This window comes from Physeter macrocephalus, chromosome 7 (genome assembly GCF_002837175.3).
Source record: "Physeter macrocephalus isolate SW-GA chromosome 7, ASM283717v5, whole genome shotgun sequence".
NCBI classification, from domain to species: Eukaryota; Metazoa; Chordata; class Mammalia; order Artiodactyla; family Physeteridae; genus Physeter; species Physeter macrocephalus.
In genome coordinates this window covers 22,936,940-22,949,054 of record NC_041220.1, presented here as the reverse complement: position 1 = coordinate 22,949,054, position 12,115 = coordinate 22,936,940, and the positions used below count along the sequence as shown (strand labels likewise).

The window sequence follows — 12,115 nt, the reverse complement described above, 5'->3', positions numbered from 1 at the left end:
ACATAGCACAGGGAGATCAGCTCGGTGCTTTGTGACCACCTAGAGGGGTGGGATAGGGACGGTGGGAGGGAGGGAGATGCGAGAGGGAGGGGATATGGGGATATATGCATATGTATAGCTGATTCACTTTGTTATAAAGCAGAAACTAACACACCATTGTAAAGCAATTATACTCCAATAAAGATGTTAAAAAAAAATCTGGTTATTTTTCTGTGTGTTTGTAAAGGGACTTTAAATTCTTTTTTTCATAGAAGATAGGGGAAAATCGATAAATGCTAAGTTGAGCTGCCCGGCGCTGCCCACATACGCCTTTTGCACCATCAGTGTGCAGGGTTGCACCATCGAGGGGCAAGGGATGCCTTAGGCTCTTTCCATGTATGTGGCACTCAAACTGTGACGTTTAAGGATAAATGAGTTAACATCTCCGGCGTCCTTTGAGCCCCTGGGAGGAAGGGCCTTTCTAATGTTCGCTCTCTTGTTTTCTGCAGGTTGACAGCAGGGACTGGGCTCTTAATGGGAACACCCTCTCCCTCGATGAAGAAACGGTCATTGATGTACCTGAGCCCTACAACCGTGTATCCAAGTACTGTGCCTCCCTGGGACACAAGGCAAACCACTCCTTCACTCCGAACTGCATCTACGACATGTGAGTAGGACACCACGCGGCCAGCGGCTGGGGCCCTGAGAATGAGGAGGGCACCTCAAAGGTGTCATCCTGCCTCGAGGAAGGTGGCTTCCTCAGAATATTCGAGGGTCCTCTGGCCAGCGGCCTCATGGTTATAACTTGAAACTCAGAAATGGAAAAGTGCTTGGAAGAGTAGAAATGCTGTGGAAATGCTGTACTTAGCGGTTGCTGTTTTATCGTGGCTTTTTTGTCCTTTAGTTGTCTCATTCTGGAAAATTAAGGGTAATGTCATTTGAAGTAATAGTACACATTGAAATGACTCTGCACAATGGAGGTTAGGGAATCCTTTTATTATGTGAAAGGAAGGAGAAGCAAAAGAGCCTAAGCCTAGGGCATGAGCTCTCAGTATGGGAAAAAAACCTGTAAAATCGGAGTCCCTATCATTTAACCATCAAGAGGAATGAAATACTGAACACATGCTACAACATGGATGAGCCTTGAAGACATGCTAAGTGCAAGAAGCCAGTCATGGGGACTTCCCTGGTGGTCCAGTGGTTAAGACTCCACGCTCCCAGTGCAGGGGGCCTGGGTTCGATCCCTGGTGGGGGAACTAGATCCCCCATGCATGCCGCAACTAACAGCCTGCATGCCGCAACTAAAGATCCCACATGCCGCCACGAAGATCCCGCGTGCTGCAACGAAGACCCAGTGTAGCCAAAATAAATAAATAAATATTAAAAAAGAAGCCAGTCACGAGAGCACGTAGTGTACGATTTCCATGTATATGAACAGTCCACTATAGCCGCAGAGACAGAATTCAGATCAGTGTTTGCCTAGAGCTGGGGGTGGGGATGGGCGGAGTAGAAGTTGATGGCTAATGAGCCTGGAGGTTCCTTTTGAGGCTGATGAAAGCTTCCAAAATTAGTGGCGATGGTTGCACAACTGAAAACCACTGAATTGTACATTTTAAACAGATGAATTTTATGAGACATGAATTATATCTCAACGAAATCATTATTTTAAAAAATCAAATAATCCTACTTCCCCTTCCAACGGTGCATTGAACCTCTTGGAAACCTCCATTGATGAGAACCTTACCATTATCCACAAAGGCGGCTGTCTGGACAAAAATACATATTATGGAATTAGCTGTTGGGCTCTGATGATTAGAAAGTTCCTTCTGTTGAGCCCATATGGGTTCCCCTGTAATATCCAGCCCTGGGCCCTAATTACCTCCCCTTTTTTCTTGTGTACAGTGTCAATCTCTCTTCCACATAGTAGTCCTACAAATATCTTAGTAGTTTTCATGTGCCCCCTGAACCCTCTCTTCCAAAAGGCAAGCATCTCCGGCTGTGCCTTAAAGGATACAGCTGAGATTCCATGTTGTTGCTGTCCTTAACTCAGCCTGAGGACAGGCTAGGAGTCTAGGAGTTAGGCAGCTGTGTGCAACCTTTTCTGCTCAGCTGTAGTTTGCTGTCACTTAGTCCTCTAGCTTGTTAACATAAGCAGGATCTGATCATGTGCATCTAATCTGTAGGAAAATTGCCAGGATTTGAATGTCCCTTCTTCTATCCCTGAGATGGCTTTAAAATTGTTCTGGCGCTGACTTGCTCTCCTTGGCAGCCAGTACCAAGTACTGAAGCTACAACTTCTGTTTAAAGGGCGGGTAGAAATGGCAAAGGACATGTGTCATGTGAAATGAAACTGACACTGTTATTAACTCCAAGGCTTTCCCGGCCAGTGTGAATTAGGCCAAAGCATCGTTGCAGGCTGCACACAGCTGAACAACAACCCTTTAAAGCAGTGGTAACTAAGGATAACAAATGCTACTTAGGCTGCCCCTTAAAACAAATGAGTCCTGTGATTTCATGGCAAGAACATGATTTTTCTCATCAAAAAGAAGAGAGCACAGGAGACAAGAGAAGGAACCATTTGTGCAAAATCAAGTCCCTCCTCAGAGTTTTTTTTTTTCCAAGCCCAATGTGAACGATTAGTTATTTGGGGTCATGGGGAGACTAGCTAAATAATAATCAAATATAACATTCAGATACCAATCCATGGCATTCATTTGTTTCTAAAATCATCGGTACTGTTAGGCACACCGTAACTTAAACAGAACAGCACTTCTATAAGCTGTTTTAACTGTAGTCTGGTACAGCGTGCCAAATGGACAGATAGGCAGGAACTACTTTTCTCGTTGTAAACATAGGTTATTTGTCGACAAGGGACCGAAGAGTTTGGCCCAGAGGTTGGGTCTGAGTGCTAATCGTGCCGCCAGGGTTTCCCGAGCGCTTCCTTTAGGTCGGTGCTGTGCTAAAGCCTTCTGGGCACATTGTCATTCAGTCCTCCCAGTAACTTCGTGGGGCCCCTGGTATTTCTGCTGATCCCAGATCAGGGACAAGAAACGCAGGGCTCTTGTCCAAGTGGAGAAGTGCTCTTAACCATTGTGCCTTAGGGCTGCTTTGAAGAATCAGCACCTGAGATTGAGTTCTGTCTTTTCAGTCTGTCCATTTTCTACTCCCTGAGAATAACGATAATGAGCAAGAAAATTAAAATACAAGAGGACGATAAGAGAAATCTTAGGCTTCTTGTGCGATTTTTTTCAGTGTACCAGAAGACTAACTAGAGCTCCATTTCAGGAGTATTTTTTTTATTGAAGTATCACTGATTTACAATACTGTGTTAGTTTCAGGTGTACAGCAAAGTGATTTGGATATACATATATTCATTTTCAGATGCTTTTCCGTTATAGGTTATTACAAGATATTGAATATAGTTCCCTGTGCTATACAGTAGGTCCTTGTTGTTTATCTATTTTATATATAGTAGTGTGTATCTGTTAATCCCATACTCCTAATTTATCCCTCCCCCTCTCCCCGCCTTTCCCCTTTGGTAACCATAAGTTTGTTTTCTATGTCTGCGAGTCTGTTTCTGTTTTGTAAATAAATTCATTTGTATCTTTTTTTAAGATTCCCCATGTGATATCATATGATATTTTTATTTGTCTGACTGACTTCTCTTAGTATGACAATCTCTAGGTCCATCCATGTTGCTGCAAATGGCATTATTTCATTCTTTTTTTTTTTTGCGGTACGCGGGCCTCTCACTGTCGTGGCCTCTCCCGTCGCGGAGCACAGGCTCCAGACGGGCAGGCTCAGCGGCCACGGCTCACGGGCCCAGCCGCTCCGCGGCACGTGGGATCCTCCCGGCTCCAGACGCGCAGGCTCAGCGGCCACGGCTCACGGGCCCAGCCGCTCCGCGGCACGTGGGATCCTCCTGGACCGGGGCACGAACCCGCGTCCCCTGCATCGGCAGGCGGACTCTCAACCGCTGCGCCACTAGGGAAGCCCTATTTTTTAATGAAATATTTTAATTTAGAGACAAAGAGTTGTGATTTTAATAAGGAATTCCCAAATCCCTGATCCAGGGATGTCCTCCGTACTGGAGCACAGTCTGAGGCTTCTGTGCACGTGCGTGCTCTCATATACCCACGTGCTCGCTTACACAGGTCACAAATGATACGAGTCTTCAGTTGTGCCAGGCACTGCGTGTGGTGCTTTACTTATGTGACCCTATATTGTCACCACAGTGACTCTTGGAGGAGAAGGATTACTGGTGTTATCATGATTTGGCAGGTGAGGAAAGTGAGATTCAGAGACACAGAGGTGAGCTTTCCAGAAGGAGGCAGTAATAATGTGTGGCACCAGGGACTCACACCAAAGTCTTCGGGCCCAAGTCAAGCGTGCTTTCCAAGAAACAGGACAGCCAAGGGGGGTGGACATAGAGGCCCCCTTGGAGTGAGGGTGCGGTTGTTCCTTTTTACTCCCCACAAAATATGTCCATACACTGCAGACACACTCCTCTCCCACCAAGCGCTTGCCATCAAGCCCCGTGTACCTCTGACTTCGGGCCTGGAACCTCCTCCTTTGGTGTTTGTTCAAAACGTTAACTATAAATGAATGCACTTGACCAGATGCATAGGAGAACAAAATTAATTTCTTGCTGGCCTGCCTTCCAGGTATCCGTGTTGGGTTTCAGCAGCTGTTAGAGATGAGTCTCTGAGTACTTATTTAGCTCCCGTTCCCCTGCAGGGAGCCAGGCTGGGAGCCTCTGGCAGAGGAGCATAATCCTAGCTTTAGCCCGGCCTCTCCCATCACAGGGTGCATCAGAGGGAAATCTGAAAGAAGCAGGATGGCAGAGCGGTCTGCGCTTCCCTCTCGGGGGAAAAAAATCCTCATTTACTTTTATGCTAGAAAATAACTCTTCCTCTGTAGGTACAGGATGGAAAACAGAGTTTTCTGCTTTTGAAAATCCACAGGGCTCTTTCTTACCACTCCAGAAGTGCCCTGGCAAAGCCTTCCCCCGAGGTACAGCCAGGTAACCTGGTGCAACAGGCCAGAGGAGCCGAAATGCTGGCAGGCCGCATTGCCTCTGATTTCTCGTTAAAGACAGACTTTTGTTGAAGATTCTGATTGTTGATTTACAAATACAGAGTGGCAAATAGGCTCAGCAAGGAAGATAGGGCCGTGCTTTTTAAACCTTAATGTACATAGGAATCACCGGGGAGGGGGAGGGGGAGGGTGGCGGGGTGTTAGAATGCCGATCCCACTACCAGGTCTGGGTGGGGAAGCCCCGAGTATCCCCGTGAGCACCCAAGGGAAGCACCCGGCCTCCCAGGGGAAGCTGATGCCGGCTCCTCTGTGGCCCGCACGCTGAGGACCTGCCGGTGGTGCCCAGGGCGCGGCGAGCACACGAGTGATTCCTGCCTCAGCCCTTCTAGCCTTTGCATCTGCCCTCCCGGTCCGGCCCGGGAATGACCATGTGCATCTTGATGTCTAGGTTTGTCCACCCCCGTTTTGGACCCATCAAGTGCATTCGCACGCTCCGAGCCGTGGAGGCCGACGAGGAACTCACCGTTGCCTATGGCTACGACCACAGTCCCCCGGGGAAGAGCGGGCCTGAGGCCCCCGAGTGGTACCAGGTGGAGCTGAAGGCCTTCCAGGCCACCCAGCAGAAGTGAAAGGCCTGGCTCTGGGCTTCAGAGACCTGGAATAGAAACTTGGATCTATGCACTACGTTTATCCGACAACGGGACAACCAGGGACTGCTCATGCTGTGACATCACATCCTCTCACTCTGCGTTCGCTACAACCTTCTCGAATACTAACTAGGTCTGACTGTATTACTCATACCAGATTTAAAATTAGCTAGCAACAACGCCCTCCTGAGAGGTACTGTCGAGCACTTGACAGAAGACAGCGTGATGTTCTCGGGTGGTTCAAGACTAAATCTGTACCACATTCAGAGATGCCAAACGATTAGACTGAAAAAAGGGAAAAAGGGGGTTTTTCAGTCATTTTTAGTCAGTGGCTTTTCCATGAGGTTTATTTCTATGGCCAGTGCAAATTGCGTTATCACACTTGCACATGTGCCATAGGGAGGACAGAGAATTACTACATTTTTATTCTCTAAATGTAGTATCATTTGCCTTTTAACCTTTGATCTGTTCTTGCAATAGAATGGCTTTGTTTTCTCCCTAGCGAACAGAACCCCACTTTTTGAGTCACTTCACCCCTTAGTCCTCTTCTCTATCTTAGGTATCTTTCACAAGAGAAAACTTCCAAATGGATTTCGTTTCAGTGCCAGTGTGTAGGTCTCTCTGGCTCTCTCTATATCACTGTTTCATTATTATGTCCTAATATAGAGACCTGGCTCCTAGGGCCGGGCTATTATTATAGAATTATTATTCTCGCATGTAAACAAAGATATCTTTGCTTTAAGATGTGAGAAGAAATGACTTTACTTTGTTTGCATTAAGTTATGGAAGAGTTGTAACATATACTTTAAGAAAGAAGAGAGGGAAATTAGTATTTCTAAGCAGTAGATGTGGCAATTTTGCAGTATCTTCAATAGTGCTAGTAATTTTTTTTCTCCTTGGGTACACATTAAATGTACATAACAGAGCAGTCTGGCTTGTGGCACAGTGCATTGAATTCAAAAGTCTAATAGCAAACTTGAATTATAACACAGAATTCAAAAGGTTTTTTTCGTTTTTTGGTTTTTTTTTTTCAATCGCTACTGTTAAGAGAGACGTACTGATCACTAGGTACAAATCAAACCTTAATGCTAAAACTCTTCATCATTGTAATTTCAAAGCACTTACCTGCTTCACAGCCTCGTGAATTAAGACTAACACCTGTATAGTTTAGAAGCAACGGTATCAATAGCATTTCAGCCATTTTTGCTAGCCATGTGTAATCGCAACTGCAGAAATAAGGAGAAAAGCCCCTGTTTTTTAGTTTAGCTAATTAGGTATGTAACCTGACTGGGATTACTCTGGGGGAATTCTGGGAGTTTGGGGTTTTTGTAAGTGCCCTCACCACATGCCATAGCTGTGTCCTCTTCAGATGCCCAGCTGAGGGGCTGGGAGGTCTGGAAAGCAGCAGTTGCAACTGTCAGCTGGGGCACCTGTCACCGAGTCAGTCTGGTCTTGAAAGCTGAAGCCTTCCACACTGTAGCTCTGGCTAGTAGGGAAGGCTTGCTGGGAGCAGGAGAAGAGAAAAGAAACAGGCGGGAGGAAGTTTGCTGTTTCATGTCAGTTACACATTGCTCTTGGGAAGAATTTAACAAAAGTGCTTCATCCAGGGCTGCTCACAACTTTCAGTTCTGGCAGCTCCTGGGCGCAGGATTCAGCCTTCTAGACAGTGACAGAAGTGGCCCTTTCCCTTGGTAAGTCCAGGCTTCCCAGAGCTCCCCTGTCCCCAGCAGTGCAGCTAGGTGGCCATGGTTTCAGGGAGCTAAGCTGCTGGTTCACTCGTGAGAAGTTCTGAGGCTGCCAGGAAGATCTTCCACGAAGTGAACTGAATAGAGTTTTTAGATTAAAAGGCACCAGGATAGGATCGCTTCTATTCTGTAGAAAGAGACCGTTCCATAAGCTGGCAGATGGGCAGAGCCTTGGGACTTGTATTCCGATAGGTGCTTTCATTCAAGCGCGTCCCAAAGTAAGTGACTGTCTTCAGGAGAAAGATGGCTTTAATCAACCCCAGTGAGTTGGGTTGTGGAGCCAGATCAGGGAGTGCCGTCGGGGGAGGATGGCGCAGGACTCCTGCTGAGTGCCGTCGGGGAGGATGGCGCAGGACTCCAAAGCAGGGACTTGAGGCTGCCGGCTGCCATGGGGTGTAATTTCTGTCCCAACGGGCTACCCCATTCAAATGGAATTTTTCTTTTCTTTTGACAAAAGTGGCTGAAGAGTTGGAAATAGTGATTAACCAGCGAATCCATTTTTCAAATAAGATAGTGAATAACTCTGAGTTTAAAGCCCGGCAGTGTGTCTGTGTGTGACGTTCAGACAAATCAGAGGAAGCAGTACATCCAAGCTGAGCCTCTCCGTGTCCTCTCTCCCGTCTCCCTTGTTCTCTGGCTCTTCTTTCTCCTGCCCTACCCTTTCCTCTCTCTCTCTCTCTCTCTCTCTCTGGCTGGTGTTTGCACATAATAACGCGCCAGCTGATCCCTCCGGCCGGCTCCCTCTCTCCCTTCTCTCCTCCAGTCTCTCTGGCCCATTGGACCCTGTCTGTCTGTCTTTCCCTCTGCGAGTACCTCTCTCCATCACCCTGTGTCCACGTCTGGTTCTGCTGCTCCTGTTGTCCCCTTGACACCGCCCCCCCCCCCCAAAGTAAGGCTTTGTCACAGGGTGGGGTCGTAGGGGGCCTTGAGATTCACTGTGTTCTGTAGGTAGATAAAACAGTCAAGGGGGTTGGGGTCCCGTGAGGAATTAACTGGTGAGGGAATAGGGTTTGTTCCCTGTTTGAGCCAAAGCTGAGGGGGAAGCCTTGGGATGTATTTTTCTACTGAATCTTGACGTCCGCTGTGGAAGGAAATACGTCAGGAAGCAGGTAGTTTCATCAGCATCGTAACAGAAATGTGGAAGAGTCCGGGTGGTGGGGATAAAGGAGTAACTTTCTGCTCTCCTCCAGAAGGGCCAGTGCCGAGGAGGGTGCCTGATGCCATGGTCCTCATCAGATTCACTCAGAGCCGTCTCGGTCCAACTCCTGCATGACTAGATCTTTCCTTAGCAGCTTTTCTATGACAAAATATTATCTTGTGTTAGAGTTAGGAATAGGAACTAATCTGTAGGAGTATGTCCCCAAATGGGCATTTGAAAGGACTCACAAAAAACAACCGTAAGGACTGAATTTCTGACACAAAGGAATGATGAGATTTAAAAGCTACAGGCGAGGAAGACTTGAGTTTTGCAGTACCTATTCTTATTTTAACCTGCTTCATCCCTGGTCTGCCTGAGAAACTGAGAAGGAAATTTGTTGTTCAAGACGCCTTTGAACCCGTCTGGGGCTGTCGTTAAACTTATTTGCCTTCTGGGGTTCTTCACACTTGAAAAACAATTTCCTTATCACCAACAACCTGAGAAGGCCAAAGCGTGTAACCATTGACAACATTTAATTGTAACGGTAAAATTGCAGTAACTGTGAACAGTGTGTTCAAGGGTTGTCCTCTCGCTGAGTCGTATGTGGCACTTTAGTAAATTTCCTTTACCATATGAAACTTTAAATCACTCACTGCAAAATGCACTTAAGATCTTCCAGGAAGGTATTGTTTTCCGTTGTGCTTTGTTTTAAAACAGTTGCCTCAAGTTTCTGTCTTAAAAGTAGTGATTTAGAATCCAGACATCTTTCGTTTTAGAAAAACAAGCAAAACCATGTTGCAAGACTGACAGTCGTAATGTTTATTTGCCGCAGATCAAAGGTTCACAAAATATATTGAATTTACATCTACTTGAGGTCCCTTGATAGACTGTTTTTTGTTTTTTTTTTTGTCTTTGATCTTTCCCTTCAGGAATTTGGAGCCTCAGTGTCCATTTTGATTTTTAAAATACTAAATTGTAATCGTTTTAATTTGCCAAATGGGTGCAGACATACTCAAAGCAATGAAAACTATTTCAAGCCATACAACCACAGGGATGGAAACCCTTTTCACAAATTTTAACGTGTTTGTATGTAAATAGATGTTTGTATGAACTATTTTCATGGTAGAATGAATATATTTAAGTGAAGTTGAATTATTCCAGTGCTATTTAAACAAATTGCAAAAATTTTTGGTGAGAATTCTGAGTCTATTGAGATATAATGCAGATCAGTTTTGATTTTGTAAAAATCAAAAAGCCTACAAAAAACTCTGACTCATGGCAACTTCCCCGCGTTGTTGCACCTGACGTGGAGAGAGCTCGTAGGCTTCCCCAGTGCCTCAGCCGCTTCCTGGTGGAAGTTAGGTGCTCGTGGAGGTATGTCCACCCTTAGTGACATCACTCCGGGCCTTTGTGGGCCCGTGAGTGACTCAGAGGCATTAGAGACACCGGTGCAGTTATCCGGAGCACAATTTCTTTGCAGGGCAGCAGAATCAGAAGCCAGACGTGGCCATGGGAACCTCGGAACCGGGTTTTCTGGCCGCCATCCACCGCTTTCCTTACTGCCTAGTCACACACGTCAGGGAGGCTGCCCTCAGTGGAGCTGGGGTTCAGACCCCCGGGTGGGACCTCACGGCTTTGCCAGCAGTCCCTGCCTCTGGGCCTCCACCTCGAGAGAGGACGGAGGAGGGTCCTGCTGGCAAGGGGCCGATTTCTCAGCACAGTACACTTCCCGTCTCAGCTCTGGGAAACTATGCACCCAAGCACCAAACTTCCAACCAGAGAGAGACATCCTCGGATAACGCAGATCCTTGCTTCCTCTGTCTGTGACTTTACACACCGTTGTTAGAAGTCGTTTTAACATCAAGACCAATCACCTCCCTATAGGACATACCTCCCAACTCCCCTGACTCTTACTAGAATGCTCCTTTATAATGATATTCAACTTGAGTGGGGTTTTTTTTTCTGCTTTAGTCCTGGATATAATGAAATGATAAATATGATGACAAATTTTCACTGTGTATACTAGCAATATGTACACACATACCAATGTATCTTAACATACAACTTGGTTACATTTTGGATGACTGTCATTCATCTCAAGTCATGTACTGGGAAACTACAGGGACTACATGATGTCTGCTTATCATAGAGGAAAGTTGGGTTCATGGTTCTGAGCTCCCTACTTCAAAAGTTTTTCCTCCTGGGTTTTCTGTGTTCTCTTTTTATCCTGAAATGCATTGATTAGGTTGTGAGGTATGTTTAAGGGTTGGAAGCCGGGGGAATGCTTTCGGCATTTATTGCAACCAAAAGTTAACCTCATCACAGTTAACGAGCATCTTTGATTGGTCTTTTGTGGAATTTGAACTAAATCTATGAGCCTTATTCAATATCTATAATTCTATGATTTTTTTAAATTATGGGAAATTAATGAAAGATGTTTACATGAATAATGTTTGCCCTTACTGTGTTATGAATGAGTTTTTTGTAGTGTGTCTGGGTGCATGTGCAAGAGAGTAGGAAAAATGTTTCTGAAACAAAACTTGACAAATATTTGTAATGAAAAGTAAATTTAAAGATTGCTATAATCGCGCTATAGAAACAATGCAAGTATTAAACAAAATATACAATCGCCTGTCATTGTCTTCCTTTGGTTGCCTGGGGCAGGAAGGCAGTAACTATCGGAAGGCAGTAATGTATTTCTCTGCCATGTCTTCCTGAATATTTAAATTACTAAGCAAACTTTACATTTGAAGTTGTTTAAAAATGTTACAGTAAGTCCCCTACATACGAACGAGTTCCATTCTGAGAGTGCGTTTGTAAGTCCACTTTGTTCGTAAGTCCAACAAAGTTAGCCTAGGTACCCAGCTAACACAATCAGCTACATAATACGAACGAGTTCCATTCTGAGAGTGCGTTTGTAAGTCCACTTTGTTCGTAAGTCCAACAAAGTTAGCCTAGGTACCCAGCTAACACAATCAGCTACATAGTACTGCACTGTAATAGGTTTATAATACTTTCACACAAATAATACATAAAAAACAAACGCAAACAACAAAGAAAACATTTTTAACCTTACAGTACAGTACCTTGAAAAGTACAGTAGTACAGTACAACAGCTGGCACACAGGGGCTGGCATCGAGTGAACAGGCAAGAAGAGTTACTGGCTGGAGGAGGGGGAGGAGGTGGGGGACGGTAGAGCTGAAGGATCGTCAGCAACAGGAGACGGAGGGCAAGCTGCCATTTCCCTTACGCCTGACGCTGATGAAACGCACGTTCGCATCTTTGAAAGTTCACAACTTGAAGGTTCGTATGTGGGGGACTTACTGTATTAACCTTTTACCATTTTCAAAGCATCATAGTAAGACCTGAGGGAGGGGTATGGAAAGGTGAGGAGCCTGCTGTGTATTTGGCATGGCACCCCATACACCCGTGAATCCAGAAAACTTAGCAACATCAGCCAAACGTATGTGTTGGACTCCATAAATGTTAAGGATATTGAACGTAAATCAGCAGATCAGGGAAAATATCTGAAGAATGGGAAACTTCAACTTGTGGTTGAAGATACAGG

General features: G+C 45.6%; 1 protein-coding gene across 7 annotated transcripts in view; it reads left to right on the top strand.

The window, feature by feature from the left end:
• SETD7 (SET domain containing 7, histone lysine methyltransferase) overlaps positions 1-11,178 on the top strand; it is a 52,659-nt gene extending 41,481 nt beyond the window's left edge. For all 7 annotated transcript variants that reach the window (XM_055085891.1, XM_028491700.2, XM_007119732.4 and 4 more), the window contains 2 exons: positions 489-646; positions 5,465-11,178. In XM_055085891.1, the coding sequence (XP_054941866.1) occupies positions 489-646; positions 5,465-5,645 (339 nt within the window). In that variant the 3' untranslated portion in view covers positions 5,646-11,178. The remainder of the gene's footprint in view (positions 1-488; positions 647-5,464) is intronic.
• Positions 11,179-12,115: the final 937 nt, after the last annotated feature.